The sequence below is a fragment of the Buteo buteo genome, chromosome 4, assembly GCF_964188355.1.
Source record: "Buteo buteo chromosome 4, bButBut1.hap1.1, whole genome shotgun sequence".
Classification (NCBI taxonomy): domain Eukaryota; kingdom Metazoa; phylum Chordata; class Aves; order Accipitriformes; family Accipitridae; genus Buteo; species Buteo buteo.
Window position 1 is genome coordinate 33,677,775 of NC_134174.1, and position 22,648 is coordinate 33,700,422.

Below are 22,648 nucleotides of genomic sequence, written 5' to 3' on the forward strand. Positions count from 1 at the left end.
GTAGTTTCTTATTATATTAAAGAGAAACAGCGACTTTCTAGGAACCCTATGGTTGCCTGCGAGTATTGATACAAAGGACAGAAATATGTTAGGCTGTTTCCAGTAATCTCTAGCAAAGTTTGATGCCCTGCTGTACTTAACTTTTAATAGATACTTATTTAAGTTTCAGAATATCATAGCTCATGATTGTGATTCTGATACTAATATTGTGCTTTTTGACACTTCAAGACATTTCTTACGAAGTGACACTCTGTTTTGCCATGCAGATCCTCAGTTTGTGGTGTACCAGCTAAAGGTAAAGATATTCACCTCCCCTTCAGGACCCTCAAGACGTGAAGACAAGTATATGTACTTTGAATTCCCTCAACCGTTGCCGGTATGCGGTGATATCAAAGTGGAATTTTTCCACAAACAGAACAAGATGTTGAAAAAGGTTGGTTTTCTTGCTTTTCTGGAAAATGTTGTTGAGCCAATGCTGATGCAGGGCTGGGATGTTGGTTATTCTTCAGTGATGTGTAATCACAGTATTTAATTCTTTTGATGTCTAGTTTTCCCAAGGAGAGAATCTACCACAAAATGAAAGCTGGATATTTTGAGAGTTGGTGAGATTGGTACAAAGGTTGGATAACAATTATACTGGATATGTATTGCAGTCTTTTGGGTAGTAGTGAGTAATCTAATTGAGGAAGAAACATTCTTATGCTAAAAATAGCCTTGCATACTGAGCAAGTTAACTCCAGCTGTTTTCTGCACTAAATTTTCCTAAGGTTTGAGCAAGCGCAGAAGATCCTGTCTGTGTGCTGTTGGCCGATGTCTACCCATCTCTCAAATTCTGAGATAATTGAGTTCCTACGCACTTTCTGAAAGTATCTCTGCAATCTATTCAGCTATCTCTTAGTTCCCAGCTGCAATGCCTTGACAATAGACGTTTAGAGAATTCACTCGGAAGTGAGAATTTTATTAGTGTCTCAGTTGTGGAAAAAATTAATCTAGAACTTGTTTTGACACCAAAGTCAACAGGTTCTTAAAGATGAATGTCTCATCACTGGGTTTCGTTAATTCTGGTGTTTGTGGAGCTAGTTTGCATCTACCAAAGTGAAAGGTGAGGGTGAGACCACGTTGATTAAAGGCTACCTTTGTATAGAATCATTTAGGTTGGAAAAGACCTTCAAGATCATCGAGTCCAACCATCATCCATGCCCACTAAACCATGTTCTGGAGTAAAGAATTTACTACTTAAAATTATTTATGGATAGTTGCTCACTATTTAATGGATGTTATAAAACTTAAGAGCATCACTGAGTGAATCCTGTGTACAGGCAAAGCATGAAAATAAGAGTGGACTGGGAGACAAGCATAAATGATGAGATAATACAGTCTCTTATAACTGTGCATGCAGGTTGTACCTGCTAGATATGTGTCTAAATACACATGCATGCTATTTTATGGGCTTGTTCAGTTACAGGGTATTGTTAACTAGTTTAATGGTGTAATTTTGCTAGCTGGAAATGTCGTGTTCTGTTGTTTGCTATGCACTGATGTCTGCAAAATTTTTGAACAGTTTCTTAATGGGAATATTTTCTTCTGCCTTTTGTCATGAGATGTTTTACTTGGTCAATGTGGCTATATGCAATACAGAGAACTGCAAAACAAAGCATTTTAAAAGTAGAAATTCTGCTTTAAGTCAACATTTAAATTACTGGTGTTTAAAACTGCAATGCACAGGAGCCAGTTTTGTGAATAGACTTTTAAAGGAGCACACAGATAAGTACTGTGGACTAGACATGAGGGATGCAGGGAGGAGATTAAAGAAAACCCAAACATCTGAGCCAAGGTCCTGTTTTATCTGGTCTCTGTCCTAGCTTAACTGTGAATTTGTTGTTTCCTTATCATCTTCAGTAACGCATGGATTGTGAATGGACTTTGTAGGAAGCATTGTGCTGCGCTGTCCCTCCCCAAGTAAGCCCCTGAAACATTAGTGCTCAGCTCAGATGCTGGATCTTGGCTCTGTAGCACCAGGAATGAACTCCTGTATTTGTTTTACCTCTATAGAGAGCACTGAGATCCAGTGACAGCATAAACTAGAGCTCCTCATTATCACATACAATTTCTGTGGCATAAATTCAGTCTTCAAGAGTGTGTAAAATTGTCTACAGAAACGCAGCAAACGTTACTATGCTGTAGTTTCATTTCAGAGTGTCATATCAGCCATGGTTTCATTTCTTAAGAATCTCTTTTTAGTTTCTGAGTAGCTGGTTGATTATTTTTTTTCTTTTTGTCTATTCTTAAGAAGTACCCTTAACTATTCAGGTTCTGTGGATTACAGATAGTGCAGAGATGGTCTTTTTCTTGGTGTTTTTGGACTGCTAGGGCCAAGAAATGCTGAGATGGTGAAAGCTCTTCTTTCCACATCTGCAAGCTTTTCTGAGAGATAGAAGCTGTCCCTTCACCAGATGGAAGTCTTTTGTAAAGAAACTACCTTGATAATCTGCCTCAAAGATTTGTTGAATCTGGTGTCTAACTGCCCTCAGCCTTGTGTAAGAATGGAGGGCAAAAGAAAGTAGGTATATGGTGTTACACAGTTGTGGTAAGACCACCTCTGTTAGCTCTACTGTAAATGCAGACGTGAACGGAGGGCATATGGGACTAGGTCCGTGGATCCTCCCAGAGGTAAGCATGTTAGTCTCTTTTACAAAACCACTGCTGAGGTCTTCATATTGAGAATTAGTGAAATATTCCATCTCTGACGTGTGCTTTGGCAGTAGAGGAGATCCTTCCACGTGGTTCTTTTGACAAGTTGTTATGTAAAGTGACTAAGATGGGAATAGGGCAAAGGTGAATATTTGTGGCAGAAAACCTACCTTGGCACAAAGTTGAACACATTTCTCTGTACAAGTGTTTCATATCTGTGCCTGTTCCTTTTCTAGATAAACTGACTCTGTGCAGTTTTTACTCAAAACCCCAAAAGAGAGGGCCTTCCACTGTGGAGACTTGTTGCATTTTGGAGAAGATCACCTCTATGGAATGATCATCTAATTAATGAGGAACAGCGTAGTTAGGAGTAACAGGATCTTATCTTTCAGAGATTCTGGTTTATTCACGTGTGTTTATGAAAGCTGGAATTACAGGTCTGTTGCCTGTCACTGCTTCTTGCTCTTCCAAGGTTTTCTGTTAGCAGATTTATAGGTAGCTGCTAAACAAGTTTTCTTGCGCACAGTTAAAAGGCATCACATATCTGCCAATCTGCATTTTAACTTTCTGTAAGAAACCTAATCAGAAAACTAACAACATTAATTAAAGTGTAATTCTCAATCCATTCTGGGCCTCAGGCTGGAGAATGGCCATGTCTCATCTCTGGAGATAAAGGAAACTTCTGTGTCCTCGTCCTGGGTCTGGTTTGGTGTTTGATACCACTGATCTCAGCTAAGTGCCCCAGATTTGCTCACCTGTACTTGCTTTCAAATTTCTTAATTCTCTGAAGAACAGTAGCAGAGCTCTCTAGTATGGAGGGTCCTCCTCAACTTTGATCAAGCTCTTCTTGGATAAAATTATTGTGCATGAAACAAAACAAACTTGAATGACCAAATGACTTTAAGCACGTAGCACTGCAGTGTCAATGTGAAATTTAAAGCAGTCAAGTGTCATGGGGTTTTTAATGGGAAAACTTAATTTAAGCAAATTCGGTGGCTAGGGAGAGCTGGCCTCAGCCAAAGGATTATTGGTGCTGGTGAGAAGATGTTGGTAAGAGGGTGACTGCTTTGAAAAAGTTACCCTTTTTCAGCTCTTCCATAATCTGTTCCACCTGGCATCAGTTAGCAAGTCCACAGCTTTTGGTCTTTTCTTGTCTAATAAAGTTGTTTATTTTATTCTTGGACCATTTCTTCAGTATGATGTGGCTGCTTCCTTTCAAGAATGAAATGCATGCTGATATGAGAACAAAATGGTTTGAGGCTTGAGTCAGTTATGTATAAATTTTTGATGGATAGAATTTAGTCACTTGGTTGGGAGGGGGGATCGGGGCTGAGCATGTTTGGTTTTTTTTCTCTGACTTGTAGCTTGGCTGTTCTTCCATCTCAGACTGCTGCTGTAGTCTCTCTAGGTTTGCACTTCCATGTATCTGTGTGAAGCCTTTTTCTTCCAGTTACTGGTGTTGACATGATAATCTTAAAGAGAGTATCCTTATATCACTTGGTTCATTGAGAGTCTGTTTAAAAATAATACAGAAGCTCTCGTAATCTTCTGCCTGCAGAGCCTGGGGGTAAAGGAAACCTTTTTCTGGAGTCCTCCCAGTACAGATGAGAGGGAAACAGTGGTGTGGGTTTTTTTGTAAATCACTGCTGTTCTATACCCAGACTGTAGCGTAGGCAGGGCTGACAGCACTGTTTCAGCTGTTGGGTATGCCATTTCATCTTTTGAGTCTGTATAGATAAGTTTTGCTACACAGTTCAAGAGAACTTTGGGTGATTGCTGTTTAGCAAACACTGAAGAATGAACTCTGAAAATGTCAAAAGACTTTAATCATTGATCTGAAAATGGTACAAGAAGTTCCGTCAGCCGTGACTACAGGAAGGCTGTGAGGCCAGCATGGAACAGGTTGAAACATGGTCTCCATCTTCTGATTGCTGGATAGCATCTCCAAAACCCTTAGCTGGTGCTGCAAAGTGATTATAAGTGCCTGTAGATTTCTCCACAAAATTAAGCTCTCAGGAGGACATGGGAACTCCTAGCTGATGCCTTAATGATCTTGGATTTGGATCTCAGTTTGCAGTTAGAGGCAGATATTGGCTCTAGAGTGAGGTATATTTTTCTGTCAGTCTGAGAACTGAAAAACTGCACAAGGTAGGGATAAGTATTGTATGTCAAAATAGCGTGATTAAATCAGCTTCTGTCTCAAGTGTCTGATACTCTACCGTAGATTTTATGATACAGATTTGGTTATGGGAAGAAATATATCTGTGATTTTTTTTTTTAAGGCAGATGCCTGTGATGTAACTGGAAGTGAAGCAAGACACATTCAAAAAAAGCCTCTAGCTAATACTTGTTTTCAGAAGCCTATTCATTAAATTGTGTTCTTGTGAGCGCTTGATCTGTTATTCTGATTTGCTATATAACGCCCAAGTTCAGTTCATGTCTTGATTTTTAAAATTGCTGTCTTTGGCCCATATTACATCAACTTTCTTCATTGTCTCCCATGAAATATCTTGGAGCCTGATGCTTTAGCTGAAGCTGGCTGAATCCTCACTTTGAATAATGAGTTTTGTTTTTCAGTGAAAGCACTGACACAGTTACCAACCTTAAGAGCCAATTCCAAAAAACATGACCAAGTCTTCCCTCAAATTGAGCGGCCGTGCCATGTTCCAGTACCCGTGAACTTAGTTTATTAAGCTAATTAAGTTAGTATAGTGGGAAAGGAAGGAAAATAACTTGATGCTTTGAAAAGCTGGAGGGAGATAAAAGGATAAATGACCAGCTCAGCCAAGTTTTATTGTTTAGTTTGAGTCCCTGAAGACCTCTGCAAATTTATCCCAAGGAACACAGAGTAAAAGATGTCTAGTGAGAAGTTTGTTGCCTGTCTTGTCTTCTCCAGATTCTATCAGTAAAGCTGAGTCCTCGCAGTTGCTTGTTCAGGCAGGCCCTTAAGTGCCAAGTAAATCCTTCCTGGTTCTGCTCCACCTGATGAAGTTTAAGGTGAGGTGTGACAAGACCACGCCTCCTGCTTCTGCTGGCATTGGTTTACATCCAGTGGCCTTGTTTGCTTTGGCACTGCTTTCCTCCAGAGCTGCTTCAGCACTATTGATATAGGTATTTTTCATCCATCTGCTGCAGCGTGTTCAACAGCTTTGTCCTCTCTTCTGCTGACCTCGCTGCTGGTGTCATGTGTGGCACTGAGGACCAGCACCAAAGTGCATTGCTGCTTCTGCAGTTGTGGTCCTGAAGAAGGATGAAACGTAGTGGTACCATTACCCCAGCTACAAGAGGTGGGATGTCCCTTCACTGTGATCATGGTGTGGAAAGGCGCTTTCTTCTCTAAATCCTCACTGGAAGGATGGCCTCTTCACCAGTTGTGAGACTGCAGGTGGTATATCCACCTGCTTACAGAGCTGTCGGGTGCTGGAAACATCAGCTCAGGCTTGCCTTTTCCTGCTCTTGATTGAGGCAGCACCTGGACTCCAAAGCGCTCTTGTTCTGCAGCTGGAAAGCTGATGCCACTGGTTGTTTCTGTTTTGACCTGAACTGGTCTTTTGGTTTGAGCAGGAGTAGCCGTCTCATCTCCTTGGAGGACTATGTATCTTTTGAGGGACTCATCATGTGAGCATAGGAGGAGCCTGGACCAGGTGACCCTGAAGATGTCTTCTTGGGGATTTTGCCTACTGCCACTTTCTTCATGAGACATCAGCAGGCAGACTGATGACTCAGAGCATTACAGCAAAATAAACCTTCTTGCCCAGGATGTCCATCCTGTACTTCCAGATCCAGGGGTGGGTGTTTCTAAGACTGTTTCTGAGGTAGTATTAGTGAGGAAGAGGAGGGTGCTAAGTGTATTGAGCAGTTTGGGCCTGGCAAGAACCTGCTGACTGCTGCCTTGCATGGATGGGCTCCAACAAGGCTTCTTCATAGATGTGATGGCTTGAAGGGACTTGGTGGCAGTGGCAAACATCTGTTAGTCTCCCAAGACAACTGTAATTACAGCGTGTTAATTTGGTAGATTAACTTGATTCCCAAAGGTACTGGAGAGGCATGCATTGAAGTGGATAACTTTTTAACTACCAGAAGTGTTTCTGACTGAATTATTTAACTTTCGTCTTTGCCATTGCACTTCCTTACAGGCTGGGGGTCTCTTAAGTTCTTGTAGAAATGCACGCAGGCTGGAAGTATTTTTGTATGCTTTACCTAAAATACTGAAAATGGATCTACTGACCTTTGGTAGAGAAGGCAGGTAGAAGTTCTTTCATCAGACGCTTCTGAATTCCCAGTATTTGTGTGTTTATGTGTTTTTATTAATTTGTGAGGAAGAAGAATGTAAGTTAAGCAGTAGTCCAGCTCTTCCCTGCCCCCTTCTTGTTGGCCCCAGAAAATGTTGTGATATTTTGCTGGTGCCAAATTGCCTGCAGCAGGGAGGCATGCTCATATGATATGCACTAGAACCACTTCTGTTCCACCTCTGATTCCTCCCTTACTTACCAGCAGAGGTGAATAGCTAGGAAGATGGGGCAGGACTTGGGTTTTCCAATAAGAAATTGGAATTAGATCTCTCTGGTAAACCAAAGTATGTAAATTAGCTCAGAAGGAGTTGGTTTGTTTACTGGTCCTGTATAGTACCAAGGAATGTTAGATTCTGGTACGTGCTAGCTTTGTCACCCTTGCAGCTTTAACAAAAATGCAGAAATACTAACTATCGTGGGAAGGCTGGCCATTTGCACTTTGGATCTTTTGCCTGAGAACTCAAATCAGAGTAAAACAGAAGGTTTCATTTGTAAAGAGGAAGTACATGTAGCTCAGTTTCAGATGGAGAACTGCTTAATGTGCTAGTCAGGACCAGCCTGCTAATGGTAGTTGATCTTGGAAACATCAACTCTTGACTGATAAAAGCGTGGCAAGTGATGGAAAACTAAAACAAGAGCATTCAGTGCATCGTATGGAGCTGTTTAGCTGAGAGCTTAAAGGTGAAGTTCCTGGGCATGCCATTTTCAGGGGTTGTCTGGCCAAGAGCAAAATGTTGCTGCTTGTTCAGTAGCACATACGGAGATAGACACTCATAATGACCCTGCTAGTCATAAGAAGCATGTAATATACTGGCTGATACCAGCTAGTTTTCCAGTGACTTTTTAAAATCACTGATACATTTGTATTTTGCCTCTTTATGCAGGTATACCTGTTGCAGTGTTATAGTGGATAATCTAACTTGCACCTTTGCAGCTGTTGATGGTCATCTGTCAAGTTCTGCTTAAGTTGAATATACTTAAACTGTCAGTGCCTCATCTTCTCATTAAAAACTTCCTGCTGAGTAGAAGGACAGCAGACACTTTCAGAGTCTGACTTGCTCTTAGTACCAGCAAACATCTGACTGGTAGAAACCGTCTCCATGAAGCAGTAATGAATCCACTGCAATAGGAGTCCTGTATTTGTAGGGTGGTTTTATTCAATTACAGCTATTTCTGTATAAAAACAAAGCATTCTGTTATGCAGGAAGCTATGGGGGAGGATGTTCTCTATTGATAAATACCACTCACCTAAGCTGGTTTGCACAGGTTGTCTGTTGGGTTTGGCTACTGCTTGGCAAGGTATGAGCAAAAAAATCTCTTGTGATTACAAGTTTAACACTTGTTTAATTTATTGTCATCTGCTTTATTTGTAGGTATGATAGATTGTTTTAAAACCAACTTTTGATAAGGAGTGACTTCTGAAAGCTTAATTGGTTAAAATTGAGTTTGATTAATGCAGATTTGTGTGTATTGTCTAGGACAGTTGGTGAAAATGTCTTTGCATGCAATGTAATCAATGATGTACTGTTGTCCAAACAAGTTTTGTCTGATATTACCAATTTGGTCTTGACCAGATGATGATATTAGTCTAATTAATGTGCCACTAGTCAATACTAAAGCAAGCTTGTTCTTTGTGTTCTTCCTTCCCCAGGACAAAATGTTTCACTTTTGGGTAAATACATTCTTCATAGGACTGGATGAAAATTCAGACAAAGTAGAAAATGGAAGTCTAGTTGCAGATCAGGAACTTGATGGTATTTTCAGTACAGAGCGCTCAGATAATGATAAGGAATATTTAATCCTTACATTAACAAAAAACGATCTAGACAAAGCAAATAAAGACAAAGCCAACAGATATTTCTCTCCAAACTTCAAGGTCAGTATATATTATGCGTAAACAAAGCTGAAAAGCTGCATGACGTTACCTGATTTGTCTGTCTTGCCTTATGGAGGAACCATTTGAAACTGCTATCTATGTAGAAATTGAATTAATGTATTAGTATTGCCTCTTAGCAATAGCTTCTAACCTTGTAAGTTTATCTGCTTTTTGGGAAGTCGATAGATGTTGAGAGACTGAGTAAAGGATTAGGGTTGTTTTAGGTATTTATCAAAGCCATTAGAGATATGTAGTAGGAGACTCGGAGACACAGGTAGCATCTTTCCTCTACCAGCTGCATTGCCATGAGCTCTGAGCTTTACACAGTAATTCCAGAACTGGTGTGCAGAGGTGCCTGCTTGACGGGAATACCTTAACCTGTAAGTTTAGCTTTGAGTAATATGAGCCATTGCCAGCACTGTTTTTAAAAATGAAAAAAGCATTTTTGAGAATTTCACTGTTTTCTAATTTTCTCATAAGTATCAGTTAGACCCCAGCAGTGCTTGTTTGAAGGTAATGGTCATAGTTGCTTGTTGGAATGTTGCTTGGATCAGACTTTTCACACACACACAAAAGTCACCCGTAATAGTCTTTTGTTCATTCCTGTGCACTCTTATTACAATCTCTTCTTATGCTCGCAGAGGTCTAGAAGGTAAGACGGTTGAAAAGCTTAGTGCGGCATGGCCTGCCGCAGTGGTGCATCCTGCTGCTGTAACTCAAGAGTACCAGTGGTTGGTGCAGATATGCAGAACTCCTTCAGCTGGGCTTGAAAAACCTGCTGCTTTGCCAGTTCTTTATTTTGTCAGAGGTGGTAGGGAGAGACTGGCTAACCTCAGAAGAGCTCTTTCTTTATTTCCTTCTCTCCAGAGTAGAGAGAGGAGCACTCGTGTGATTCAGTGTAGCGAAAGGAGCCATGCTGTTAAAAATTGCATTGTTACCTGTGCTCGGTTAAAGTCCAGGTTCCCTTTTTAAATGTTGTTTTTTCCTTTCCCAGGTGAAGCTATTTTTCACAAAAACAGTAGAAGAGCCATCAAATCCAGAGGCTAGCAGTTCAACTTCTGTAACACCAGATGTTAGTGACAATGAACCTGATCATTATAGATACTCTGACACCACTGACTCTGATCCAGAGAATGAACCTTTTGATGAAGATCAGCATACGCAGATTACAAAAGTCTGAATATTTTTTTTATCGGAGATAAAAAAAACACACACAAAAAAACAACCACGAAGAGCGACAAACTTGAATAAACTGAAAAAAGGACCTTTTTAAATGGCAAAAAGACATAGTGTCAGATTACCAATTATAGGAACAATTGTTTCCTGACCAATCTTGTTTTGCCCTATAAATCTACAGGGTTTGACACTTGTCCAGTTGGGAAAAAAAAAAAGGTTACGTAGGTCTGATATGTAAATACCTTTTTGTGTCAAAAGGACATTAAAACTTCAATTAGGAACTATAAACATGGCACTTTCCCATTTTATTCCAGTTTTATAAAAGTGGAGACAGACCTAATGTGTATACGTAGGAATTTTTCCTTTTGTGTTCTGTCACCAAACGAAGTTTCAGAAATATACAGGTTCACATCCTGCCCCTTTTTTTGCACTTGTGTGGCAACAGAAAAGTCTGCAGTTGGCTAAGAGATGTTTCTAGAAGGTTTTACTACATTCTAATGCATGTATTTTGGATGGGGGATGGAAAGTAATGCTCAGAAAGGAATATATAGTCTGCTGGAGCTTGGCCTGTGTACCATATCCGGCTATTTACATGCACCTTTCTTTAGCATGCTACTGTAATTCATCCTGGACAATTGAAGAGTCGCCGCTGTCACTGCTTGTTGTTTGTGCATTTTATTTTTTTAAGTGTAATGGTGCTAGAAAAGGCAGCTAGAGGGAGTGATTCTGTATAGGGGTACAGGAATGAACCTTCACAACATCCTAAAGACCCGCAAATGAAGGGAGAAAAATTACTGGGGTCACAGAAAGGAAACACAGCAACAATGACTTAACCATACAAATGTGGAGGCTATCAACTAAAATATGGGCTTGAAACAAATTGTTACAAAATTTGACAATGATATATTAATTTTTTTTCTGAATTGTAATGGCTGCTCCATCTCCTGTGTAATCAAGGCCAGTGCTAAAAGTCAGATGCTATTAGTGCATACATCAGTCAACATCTTACGTTTATATTATTAGTTTTTCAATCATATTCCTGCTGTGAATACTTCATATGCTGCCTTGCAAGCTTTTTTCTCATTAATATAAAAATATTTTGTAATGGTGCACAGGAAATTTCAATTGGAGATTCTCCAGGTTAGTGTTTGTTTTGAAGATTTATGATGCATTTATTCAATCAAACCTCTGTCAGCTGTTCCACCCCTTTGACCTTACACATTCTATTACAATGAGTTTTGCAGTTTTGCACACTTTTTTAAAAAATGTCATTAACTGTTAGGGAGTTTTACTTGAATACTCAGTACCTTTGATGTTTTAAAAACAGACATTACACATGATATAGAGGAAACCAGTGTTGCAGTAAATTCTCAACGCTGTGTGTATATGAAGATGTGTACTTTTAAAAAAGCAGAGCATGTCCCAAATATATTGTTGCTACTGAAAAAAAAAAAAAACAACCAAAAATCCAAACCACCCAACAAATTAGATTTCTAAACTGGCAGTGTTGTATTATTTGTTCGTAGGGATATAGCCAGGAGTTGGGCTTGAGATTCACTTTTGGTATATAATTGACATGCCCAGACTGCAGATGACTTAAGAGTACAACTACTGTTGCATACAAATGTGAAGTAGCTGACAAAATTGTTCTCTCTAAAGTATGCCATGAATAGCTGTCCCCAAATTGATACTTTTTTTAGGATGTAATACACCTCCCCCCTTTTAATTAACTTATTGGTGCTGACATTGAAGTTCGTTAGCTGTGTTCTCGCCTAGATAACAACTGTGTATGGAATCTGTAAGGGCCCTGTACAGCAGCATTAATGGTAAGAATTTGAATGAGACAAGGCAGGACTTCCAGTAGTTACTATTGGTAAACGAAGGTATAAAGTGCTTTTTTTTTTTTTTTTCTCGGTATCTGTTGGTCAATTTTGCTCATCAGATTCATGATTCTAACTTCTAACAAAGCTGATAAATACTTTCTGACTTATAGGTTTAATTAGACTTTAATAGCTTAATGGATCAAGATTGCTGGTTCCAGTGCTCATTATTCCCACTGTTATTGACGAGCAGGAGTTGGTTACCTTGGGACGTGACGTTTAACTCTTACCCTTCGAATCATGTTTCACCTTGTCTGTGTTTTAACAGTTGAGAGTTGTGTTGGCTAATAAACAAAAATGTTCATGCTTTAAAAGTATTCGGATATTGACACTGCTGCGTGTCCCACTTTGGATAATAAAAATTGGATTGGTGCGGTTCCAGTATGTAACGCTGAGGGCCGGATTGGAAATCATGATGCGATGGGCTTTTGCACTGTTGTTTTTCCTTTGGAATGTGAAGGTTGGAATGAGGGTTTTGATTTTTTTGAATGTTTCGATGTCTTTGAGAAGCCTTGCTTACATTTTATGGTGTAGTCATTGGAAATGGAAAAATGGCATTATATATATATATATATTATATATATAAATATATATTATACATACTCTCCTATACTTTATTTCAGTTACGACCCCCATAGAAGTTGACAAGAATTACTATGACTGAAAGGTTTTTGAGTCCTTATTAAAACTTTATTTATGACAGTATTCATAATTAGCTTGAACTGCATTCTGTAGGTAATCTTTCCTTGAGTTTCTGGACTGTATGCTTAAACCTTTTTGGATGTGCAACAGCTTACATGTCTGAAACTACTTGAAGGCATCACTTTGGTAAGAGCTTACTGTTAGGCCCTGAAGCATCCCCTAGTCATTGGTAGCCCCACTCAAAATATTTGCCACAGCTATTAAAGGGCAGTTGTATAAATAGCGTCTGGATTCGTTCCTGTGGCACACATTGTAAACTGAAGTGGAGTTTACATGCAGCATCAAATGTTTCAGCTTTCAAAAAAAAGAAAAAAAATTTAAAAAAATAGGATGCTAGTGTGCAAGTTCCATGTTTAGTCATAGCAAATGTGTGCAATATGTTAACGATGCCTGTGGTTGCCACGAAGTGCCTCGTTTACCTTTTAAATACTGTTAGAAAGTGTCATGCATGCAGATGGATGGGGTGGAACTGTGCACTAAAAGGGGCTCCAACTGCAGTGTTTGGCAGAGCTGCCTTTCTCTGCCAGTTCAAATTTTCAGTCTGTTTTCATATAGCATATATATATATAGATACTAAAAGAAAAAAAAAAAATCAGTCTGTTAAGCAGCCTTACTCTGATTCAGCCTCTTCAAATACTATTGTGCTGTGCAACAGTGGCTCTGTGTGTAATGCTATGCACTGAGAATACACAAAAACCAAGTATGACATGTACAGGTAATGCCTCATACAAATCAGATGTCCGTTTGTTATTGTGTTTAACAACCCTTTATCTCTTAGTGTTAAAACTCCACTTAAAACTGATTAAAGTCTCATTCTTGTCACTGTGTGGGTGTTTTATTGAAGTATTTTGAGTATGGAAACGGTCAGTTAAAATATTTTGCTTGTAAGCCATGAAATTTTGAGCATGATCGTTAGAGCAAAGGATGCTCCTTGTGTGTCAAGGGATTTTAAGGGAACTGCAGCTTAAAACCCTTTTATGTTCAGAAGCTTTAAACAAGTGTAGGCATTGGAAGTGCCGATTGTGTGCAAGGAGATCAAACCTTTTACTGTGATACTGTCATGGTGAGATGCAGGACCGCTTTCCTGGGGAACTAAACCATTTTTAGTCTCCAAATAAGAGAACTCTTTCCAAAGTGCAAAATTTTTAATGTTGACCAGTGCATCTCCAGCAAAATGAGACACGAGTCAAACCTGGGAAGTCTTTTCCTAAAGTAGCTTTAAATCGGCAATGAGATGTGGTTTTCCCCAGTGGAAAGTGGGAAAGCGTATTGAGTATGTGGTTTGGGGTTTCTTCTATTCTTGTTGCTCATCTGTTTTCAAACTGGACTTTAAACCAGCACTTTATTTGAAGCATGCGTGGTGTTCTCAGTTTGTGACAGGGTTACCCTTCAAGCCTCTAGGAAAGAGAGACCGATAGCCTCTGCGTTTCTAGTGATGGCAAGGAACCCGGGCGCTGTTCTGAGTCCCAGGGATGCTGAACCAGGTTACTTTAGGTAGCTCTTGTTATTCCTCCTTCCTTCCTGCTGGTGTTAACGTCGGCCCCATATCACATCTGGCTGAGCATCTCCAAAGAGTGTGCGTATCAAGTCGAGGTTGGGTGCTTGTTGCCTGTTCTGCTCTTTGGTGGTAAGAGGAGTAGAAAGTAGTTTTGGTGCTTTATGGGGGCAGAGTGTTTGCCAGCTGTGTCTGGCCCTTTCGGGTGAATGACACAGTTAAGGGTTTTACACCATTTTAATAAAACAGCAGGTTGTAGTACCCAATCTGTTGATACATGTTCTTTTTTTGGGGTAAGCTTGTTTTTCATCCAGAAAATGAAAGTCGAGTGGGAAGGTGTAGAAAGGAAGGTTGGGAAGCTGTAAGGAAAGTAGTCTGGATGGTGTTCAATATGTTGAGTAGCTTTTATAAATGTAGAGATCTGTATATACAAAGGGATTCTAGTCTGAAGACAGGTGCTGCAATGTGGATAAAGTATTGTATTTGACTTTAGATTCTTGTCCTGTTGACTAAAAGTCCCATGCTCCAGTCCTTAGCAGCTAAAAGCTGCTTCCATAAAAAAATGCTCATTTTTTTCCATTTACAGCTAAGCATGTGATTGCTCTGGTGACTACCGTGATAATTGCACTTCCCAGGATCGTGCTGGGTGCCTGTATGGGGACACTCCCGTGTGCTCCATCCCTGCACCTGCGGTTTCCGTCTCCTCTCCAACCACCGCTCCTGCCGAAAGCTTCGGTGCAGGTGCCCCGGTGAGCTTTTGCTACCTCTGGTGTCGGCAGCAAACAGCAACAGAATTTATGCGGGTCTCTTTTTAGACAGCCATGGAGTGATTGTTAATAATTAATTGCATCTTTTTAAAAATTGCAACCAGAGTTATAAATTACTCTCTTATAAGAAGGAGTTGTGCTGGTAGCAGACTCTTTTAAAACACTTTTTTTTTTGCAGTTGGTTGGCATTTTGGTTATGAAATGAGTGATGACATCCGCTAGTGACGATGTTTCTATATTAGTCTAACCAGATTCCCTGAGGTGATGCGCTGCTGTGATCACCGGCCCGGTGCTGCGGGGAGGTGACGGTGTCCATGTTCTGGGTGCAGCAGGAGCCGGGAGGCACAGCCAGGTGCAGTTGGACCCCCGCGAGGGGTGCACCAAAAAAAAAAGCTCAACAAACCAGCCCTGCAGATCGACACTATTAATACAAAGGGAGGGCAGGTCAATGAGCTGGCTCCATTTTTGGAAGATGTCTTCTCAAAAACATAATATGAATTGCTTGCTGCTTTGGTTTCTTCTCAGCCTTATTCTTCTCAAACCCCCTCTTTCCATGTCTATCCTTGGTAGTTCTAGTCCTTTTTTCGTACAATTGAAAGTGTCTTGTGCTAGGCAGATGAGAAAATCCATTTATTTTGAACTGATGTGTCTACTAGAATAAAAATCCCTACTTGGTTTTTTTGCCTTTGTGGTGTCTCTCACTCCCTGCTCTTTGAGGCTTTTTCTGGTTGGGCTTTTTTTTATGGTGTTTCATTATTTTTCTGTGTGTTTCTTCCCATTTTCTGCTTTTCTTCTCTGCCTTCAAACTTTGTAGCCACCAATATCTTTGTTGCAATATAGGACAGGTAATTCTTTTTGCCTGTTTCTTATTTTGTCTTTTTTTTTTTATACAAAGCTTTAGTCTGAAGGCATGGCAAGGAGAAACGCTTTTAAGTTGCTTTTCTTAAAAGAATAGCTCTGAAAAATGTCAGGGTTGTGCAAGTTCAGCAAATGTGTTTGCCTCATTGAGCTGCTGATGTGCTGTACGAACCTGCACGTGTTTATTCAGCCTAATGGGAACGATGAGCACATGTACTTGACTTGTGATGAGCAACCTGCACAAAAAAACTTGTTAATTAACTGTTGGGCTATGTTTTCCAGCTGCAAATGTTTCTGTATGGGTTATACTGGCTATGGCAAAGTAGAAGAGGGTTTTAGTGTTCTTGATTTTTGGGGGGGGGTTGGTTTTTTGGTTTTGGGGGTTTTTTTTGTGTTTTTTTTTTTAAGACTCTTGTGCTTGATAACTTACCTTGTGTCCCATAGCTAATTCCACATGGTGAAAATAGGTGGCACTTTGCCTTCATGCGGCATCCTTTTCCTGCTTCAGAGCCTGTTCATGTAAGAGTTTTAAGTTGATAAAAGATGATATATTTAGAGGCTGAAGTTTGTACTTTCAAATACCTGCTGTATAAGTCAGCCTGCTTAAGACTCTACTTTTTTTGGCCTTCGGCAAACTAGTGATAGTATTGGGATTATGTGGAGTTTGGAAGATGAAGGGCCTGAAAGCAGATGGGAAATGCTGGATGAAGAAATTTAAGTGGGCTGGGGAGATATCAGGGCTGCCCATCCTCCATAATGTTTTTGTGGTAGAAGGAAAATGGCAGAAAAAAATGGGAAGGATTCTGTAATGGAAATACATGCATGAATGAACGTTTTAAATGGAAATTAATGAGCTTCAAGGATAAGAAGGCAAAGTCATTGATGTGAAGCAGGATTTGGTAATGGGAGAGAGAAACCTCGTGGGTGGAGGCATGGAACTTGTGAGAAAAGGGGTGATGGCACATGTTTGGACAAATTTGCTGAGGTTTTGCAGAGATGGTATAAACAGTTGATGAGAGGTCTCTGACAGGCATCTGGAGGGCTGAGTTTAGGCGGGAAATGACTTTGAGAGGTTGGCCTGGGGATCATTTGCTTTAAAGGTATTTGAAACTATGGAAACAGGATGGCTGACAGCTATAGACTGTGTAGGTAGGACTGCAACCAGCTTACAAAAATGTTGGCATTTGCATGGGAGGATGGCAAAGAGCTCTGTAGAGATCATGCAGCAGTGAAAGTAGACTGATAACATCCACTTGCAAGTGAAAAGGAGAGTTATTTCCCTTCTGTGAATATTAGCACTTGGGAAGGATGTGGCTTTTTCACAAGGCTTCTTGAAATCCAGATACACAGTAAAGTAGCTCTGGTCCATGACTTTTGACCATCTGAAGGTTCAGTATTGCTCAGATCTGACTTACTGATGGGCTGCTGGGGCAAACCGACTTGCAGCTGAGATGTTGGAGGGGGCTGAGGGCCTGATGGCATCTTGGATAAACTGTAGCCCCATTGGAAGAGGAAGGGGCTGGAAGCAGGTGGGAACCACTAAACTGAGAAATACAGAGTAATAAAAAGCAGAAGAGGAAGGAGGTGCTTCTACCAGGTTGGGATTATTTTAATCCCAGAGGGTTGTCCATCCTCTTGGCTCTCAACTTAGCTCTTTTGTGTATAAAGGAAGGAAAAGCTCTGTATGAGAACCCAAGTTCACAGCTTGTGTATTTGTGCCCTGCTTTATGAACCTGGAAAGCTGCTTCTTGCAAGTGTCTCCAGGATGATGTCCGCACCTCTTCCCGTTGAGTACAGAGGGGTTACACTTGGTGTCATACAGGTTGCTTTCCTTGAGTGGAAAGTATTTTGCTGCTTGATTACTTCTTGGCGTGCTGCTAGTTTTCTCTCACCATTTGGCTTCTCATGTCTTCTTCAAAGGCCTCCTTTTGAACCGTGTGCTCCTTGCGAGAGTTTCATACTCTCACCAGTGGCACTCCGACATCTCTTCATGCTCTGGAGGCTCCTCCGCAGCCCAGAATGATGGCCGTTTCCTAAGCCTTCAACAAGAGCTTAAGCTCTGAATCTTGTTGCTTGAGTGCACTGAAAAGATACCCTGTGACTGGTGCTGCCAGGTCAACCCTGAGCATCTCTTGTGCCGATTCACCTTGTGCAAACGCATTCCTTGGGAGGTATCTGCTGTTCTTGCTTAGCAGTTGGTGATGCAGATCTTGGGTCCCTGAGGTGGCTCTGTAGTTCCCTGATGAAGGCTTGCTCCTTAGAATGGCACACCCTGTACTGGTTTTGTCACAGGGATTTTGCCTCCAACGTTGCTGCTTCTCCTTCCCTTCTGCTCCTTGTGCTGGAGGCAGCAAGCTTTGGGACTGGGAGATAAGGTGCTGTGAACCGTTCCTCTGACTCCTGCTTTCTTCCTGAGTTCTGTGAATAGTCTCCCACTCGGAGTCCCTCCGAGGTCTCTCTGCCCATCAGAGGCTGTTTGCTGGTTGCCAGCTTCTTGACTCATACTATCTTGAAGCAGGTGAAGGGATGGCACCCAAGGTATCCTTTTCTGGTTGGGTCTGTGCTGCAGCACTCCAGGGGTTTGCCCTTGCCTTCCCCTGCAGGTTGAAGCAAAGAAGGAGGATGCTGCAAGGAGCAAGCTTTGCTGCCTTCATCTCTGAAGCTCTGTCTGGCAAACTTAAATTCCAGGCGAGTAAGATCTGGAGATCTTATTGTAGGGGAATAAGATAAGATCTGCCAAACTTTTATGTTCACATAGGATACCTGTTTGATAAAAATCTTAGCTTTGGCAGAGTGTCTCTTGACCAATATCTGGAAGGGGATTTGATGCTGGTGGTGGAAGTATGAATTACTTTATGCCAGCCTGTTATTAATGTTGCCCCATGGTGCTCACTTGCTACATTAACCAAGCAGGGGGAAGCAGAATCTCACTGCTTTGCTGTGAAGGACTGAAATTCGGGATGCCAGCCACTGTCAACAAGATCAACTTCTCCGCAGTTAATTTGCCTGGCTCCTTTGCTGTTCTTGTGGATGACGGCAAGATTGCAGCACCATGAGAAGTTGCGTTCTGTGCATTTGTGTCTTTGGTGAAGGTCCCAACATGTGGTCTTGAGCTTAGCTGGGGTTGCTTGTGCTGGTTGCGTACTTTGCAGAGATTTTCCCTCCCTGCTCACCTTCGTCCCTCTTATTCCCTGTCCTCATAGCAAAAAAACTTTGGAGCAGGAAATTTTGATTACTTTGGTTCAGAGCAGTGCAAGAGCACGACTTCTGGCACCTCTGGGGAGGTAGGGCTCGTTTGTTAAGGATTTGACACATTTCACAACACCAGGAGATGGATGGGTGGATGCAGTCTTGTGCATACGTGCTCCCTGCAGTGGTTGTTCCATTTGGTGCTCACAGCTGGGTCCTGCCAAGGAGGTGGGAAGGTGCAGTGCAAGGAGGTCGGTGTGCACCGGACCCACTTTCGTTGGCCAAGGAGGGGCTGTGTAAAGCAACATGGCTGGGAGAGGAAATTAGTTTGGGATCTATTAAGCATAAGACATTCTTCTGAGAGCAGTTTGGGACCCTGCACCAGTAACTGCACCTTCATCTAGATGCTATGGCATGAGCTGGCCAAGAAGTATTTTCCAAAAATCAAATTACCTGTTGGTGTTAAGATGGTCAGGGTATGGTTTTGACGTATTAGTGGCTGCAGCCTGGTGTTCTCACTTTGATACTTGTCTACCTTTTGAGGAGTGTATTTTACTAATAAAGTTCATGACCTTTTTTCAGATGAAACGCTGTGCCCAGTTCATCTGGTGCATGTCGATAGCTGAACTTTTTATAAATCAGCCTGTTTCCTGCAGCAGTTGCGTAGGAGCTGGTTTGGTCTGGCACAGTTTCAGACCCAGAACGGTAGTCAACGGGTCAGCTATTTCTCTGATGCTTTTGGTCTGATGCTCCGTTCTTGCTTGATACCTGTAGCTTTGGGTGATTTCTGTCCATAACGCTGCTAGTAAGATGACTCATGGCAGAAGTGGGCCCGCTGCTACTTGTCGCTTCCTTTTGACAAAACCATTGGTGTTTGGCTCATTTGCACATCTGTTTGTGGGGCTGGGGTGATTTATTTCAAATTGTGCATATTCATGTACAGCAAAACTTGTGAAGTGGTGTCCAATTCCTCTCTCGCCTCTTTCCACATGGAGCACTTTCTTAATGAAGAATTAAGAGACCTTAGGGACCAGATGTAACTCGATGATGGAAAGAGTTGCACAATAGCATGTTTGATTAATGCCTTCTGACTTTTCCAAAAAGTTGAATTCCTTCAGACAAAGCAGCCCTGGTTTAACTGCAGGGACAATGGGAAGGCAAGAGGAGTGGCAGAGGCAAGGTGAGGTGTCTGGACAAGGAGGTGGAAGGGAGATAAAGGATGCTGAATGTCCACATAACTGAATATCTGAAGGAAAACCTGAAATACAAGAATTGAATGGCCCATTGCCCACTAGTTGCTTTGGATGGTTGGTTTGGGGTTTTGTTTTTGTTTAGCTCAGCATCTTGCTGTAAAGCCTTAAAATATAAGAATAACAGTTTTGAACATACATCTGTGTAACCATACAACCATTTGGGTTTCTGGCTTATTGAAAATGGGTGTCCTGCCTCTGTGGCTGGAGATGACTGTTCAGGGATGAGTAAGAACAGGGTATGCACATATGAGACTGGCCCATAACCAAAAACGGTGGCCAGGGACTTCCTGAGCCTGAAGTGGTTTTGTCTATTTAGCAACCTTTGATGTATTCATCTTCAAAGCACAGGTCCGGTTTCCCCTCAACTTGATCTATAAAGTCTTTGCATCCACTGCATCTTCGGGCAAGGGGTTTCACAGGTCCTGTGACCTTTTGGGTGAAGCGAGGAAACATCTGCTTAGCTTCAGTTGCTCGCTCCTAGTCCTTGTGTTGGAAGAGACAGTGGAAGTCTAGTCCTTCCTCCTCCTTTCTGTGCTGCTTGCCATTTTGTACATCTCTGGCAAAGACATCTCTTCTCCAGGCTGAAGACTTCTAGTCTGAACTTCACACAATACTTCCAGAAGAAAGACATCTCCAAAGTTTTATGCCATGGCAAAAGCATCCTTTTAGGAGCAATTTGCCCAGCGACTGTATTTCACCTTGTCACTTAACGTGCAGCTGTGACCACTGGACCTGTGCAGTGTTTGCATTTTGCAAGAGATCATGCAGTTTTGCATCATCCTCTTTGTGACTTGGGGGGGGTGTAGTTAGTGGTGGAGTAGTGACAGTTTGGTGGAGAGACGGGCGTAGATGGCTTTCCCTGGGGGTTTTATGTGGCAGAAGTCCTGCGTGTGCTGTTGCCATAGGTCTATGGGCTGTTGCATGTGTCCCGGCTGCTTACCAACGCAGGCGATGCAGTATTATTGCTAAAGTGCTTTTTCTGTCTGGTCTGAGTGTTGAATTTAAAATTGCAAGATCAAAGTCAGCAGTTTTTATCTCAAGCACGTGTTTCCTGTTTTTTAATTGACACCCATTAAGTAGTTTAATCAGGAGACAGTTGCTCTTGAATAAGCGTTTTGAATTAATGAGCTGGTTTAGCAGTGCTTATGGCTAATACTGCTTTTTTATCTCACATGAGAGTTGGTCCTCACCTGTTTTCCCCCTCTTTGCTGCAGTTGTGAGATGACCCAGGCTTTTATTCCCAGTAAGCCTTTGCTTGCTTGGGGCCATCGGGTGTTGCTGCCCTCCTACCAGTATGCCGCTTCGGCACTGTGCAAGCAGCCGGGAAAGGGTTAATCACCCCTGCAGGGTTGTCTCCCCAATGCACACTTAAATAAGGGTGGTGGTTGTCCTCCGCTCTTGGCTGTCAGGGCTCAGTCAAAGCCCCAGTGGGGATTTCGCAGCCTCTTGGCTGCTCTGTGTCCCTACAGGTGCCTGGCAGCCCTGCAGACCTGGTGTGCATGAGCATCACCCAGCTACAGCCTCCGGGCACTTCGGTCTCGCCAGGGCTGCAGGCTTGGTTTTTTTGTTCCATTTGCTGCTGAAAGTTGACTTTTTATCTTATCTGTGGTCTTTCACCGCAAGCTGATGTGGTCCCTGCTCTGATTTCTGCTGCACTGCGTGGTGCATCAGACCCACCGTGCTCGGTGCGGGTTGCAGGGCTGCTGCGGAATAGCTGTGATCTCAGAAAGTCTGTTTTCCTTTAGCCTTTCTCCCTCCTTCATTGCAGGAAATAAATAAAAGTAGAGCTGCTTTGTGCAATGTATGCAGTAGCTGCTGCTCTTGCTTTCCTTATGTTGATATTTAGCTCTTTAGTGTTGGAAAAAACAAGTGTAATCCTGTGATCTGACCTTCTCAGGCTCCCTCAGTTGGAGCTGTATACTCGGGTTGAGCTATAGCATCTTTCTAAAGGTTTGGGTTTTTTTTTTTCCCCAATGCAAAATATGCTCATATTGGACCATTTCAGCCTGGAGGTGGCAGACATCTGGCTTTCATCTAAGGGCTTTTATCGCAGGAGCCTCTACTAAAGCTTGAGGCAGTACCCAGCACCTGTGGATCTCAACCAGTGTAAACCACGTGCTGATCCATAGCGAATCGTAAATCCAGAGTAAATGCCAACAGCCTGCTTTCTCCTCTGCGGACGTGGCTGTTCAGCCCAGGGTTTGTCCTTCTTGGTGCGGCAGCAGAGGCCGAATAGCAAAACCACTTCCAACTCCTGCTGCTACGAGGTGCTGATCTCCCAAGGGGTGGTTTCCTCTTGACTTTCTTGTCTTCCTCCTTGCAGATTTTCCTTCCTTTCTGATTTAGCTGGATTCCTGGTAACACATAATTATTATTATTTTATTGAGTTAGATCCTAAATAAGGGGCCTGAACTGATTTTTTTTTTTTTTTTTTTTTAAATCTGACAGGCAAGTGTCTTTGCCAGCGCA

At 41.9% G+C, this 22,648-nt stretch overlaps 1 protein-coding gene across 1 annotated transcript in view; it reads left to right on the forward strand.

Annotated features, from left to right (window-relative positions):
- The window catches only part of PTEN (phosphatase and tensin homolog), a 50,169-nt gene extending 36,727 nt beyond the window's left edge, over positions 1-13,442 (forward strand). The window contains exons 7-9 of the mRNA XM_075025465.1: positions 267-433; positions 8,635-8,859; positions 9,854-13,442. Coding sequence (XP_074881566.1) covers positions 267-433; positions 8,635-8,859; positions 9,854-10,039 — 578 coding nt within the window. The 3' untranslated portion in view covers positions 10,040-13,442. The remainder of the gene's footprint in view (positions 1-266; positions 434-8,634; positions 8,860-9,853) is intronic.
- The last annotated feature ends 9,206 nt before the right edge of the window (positions 13,443-22,648 follow it).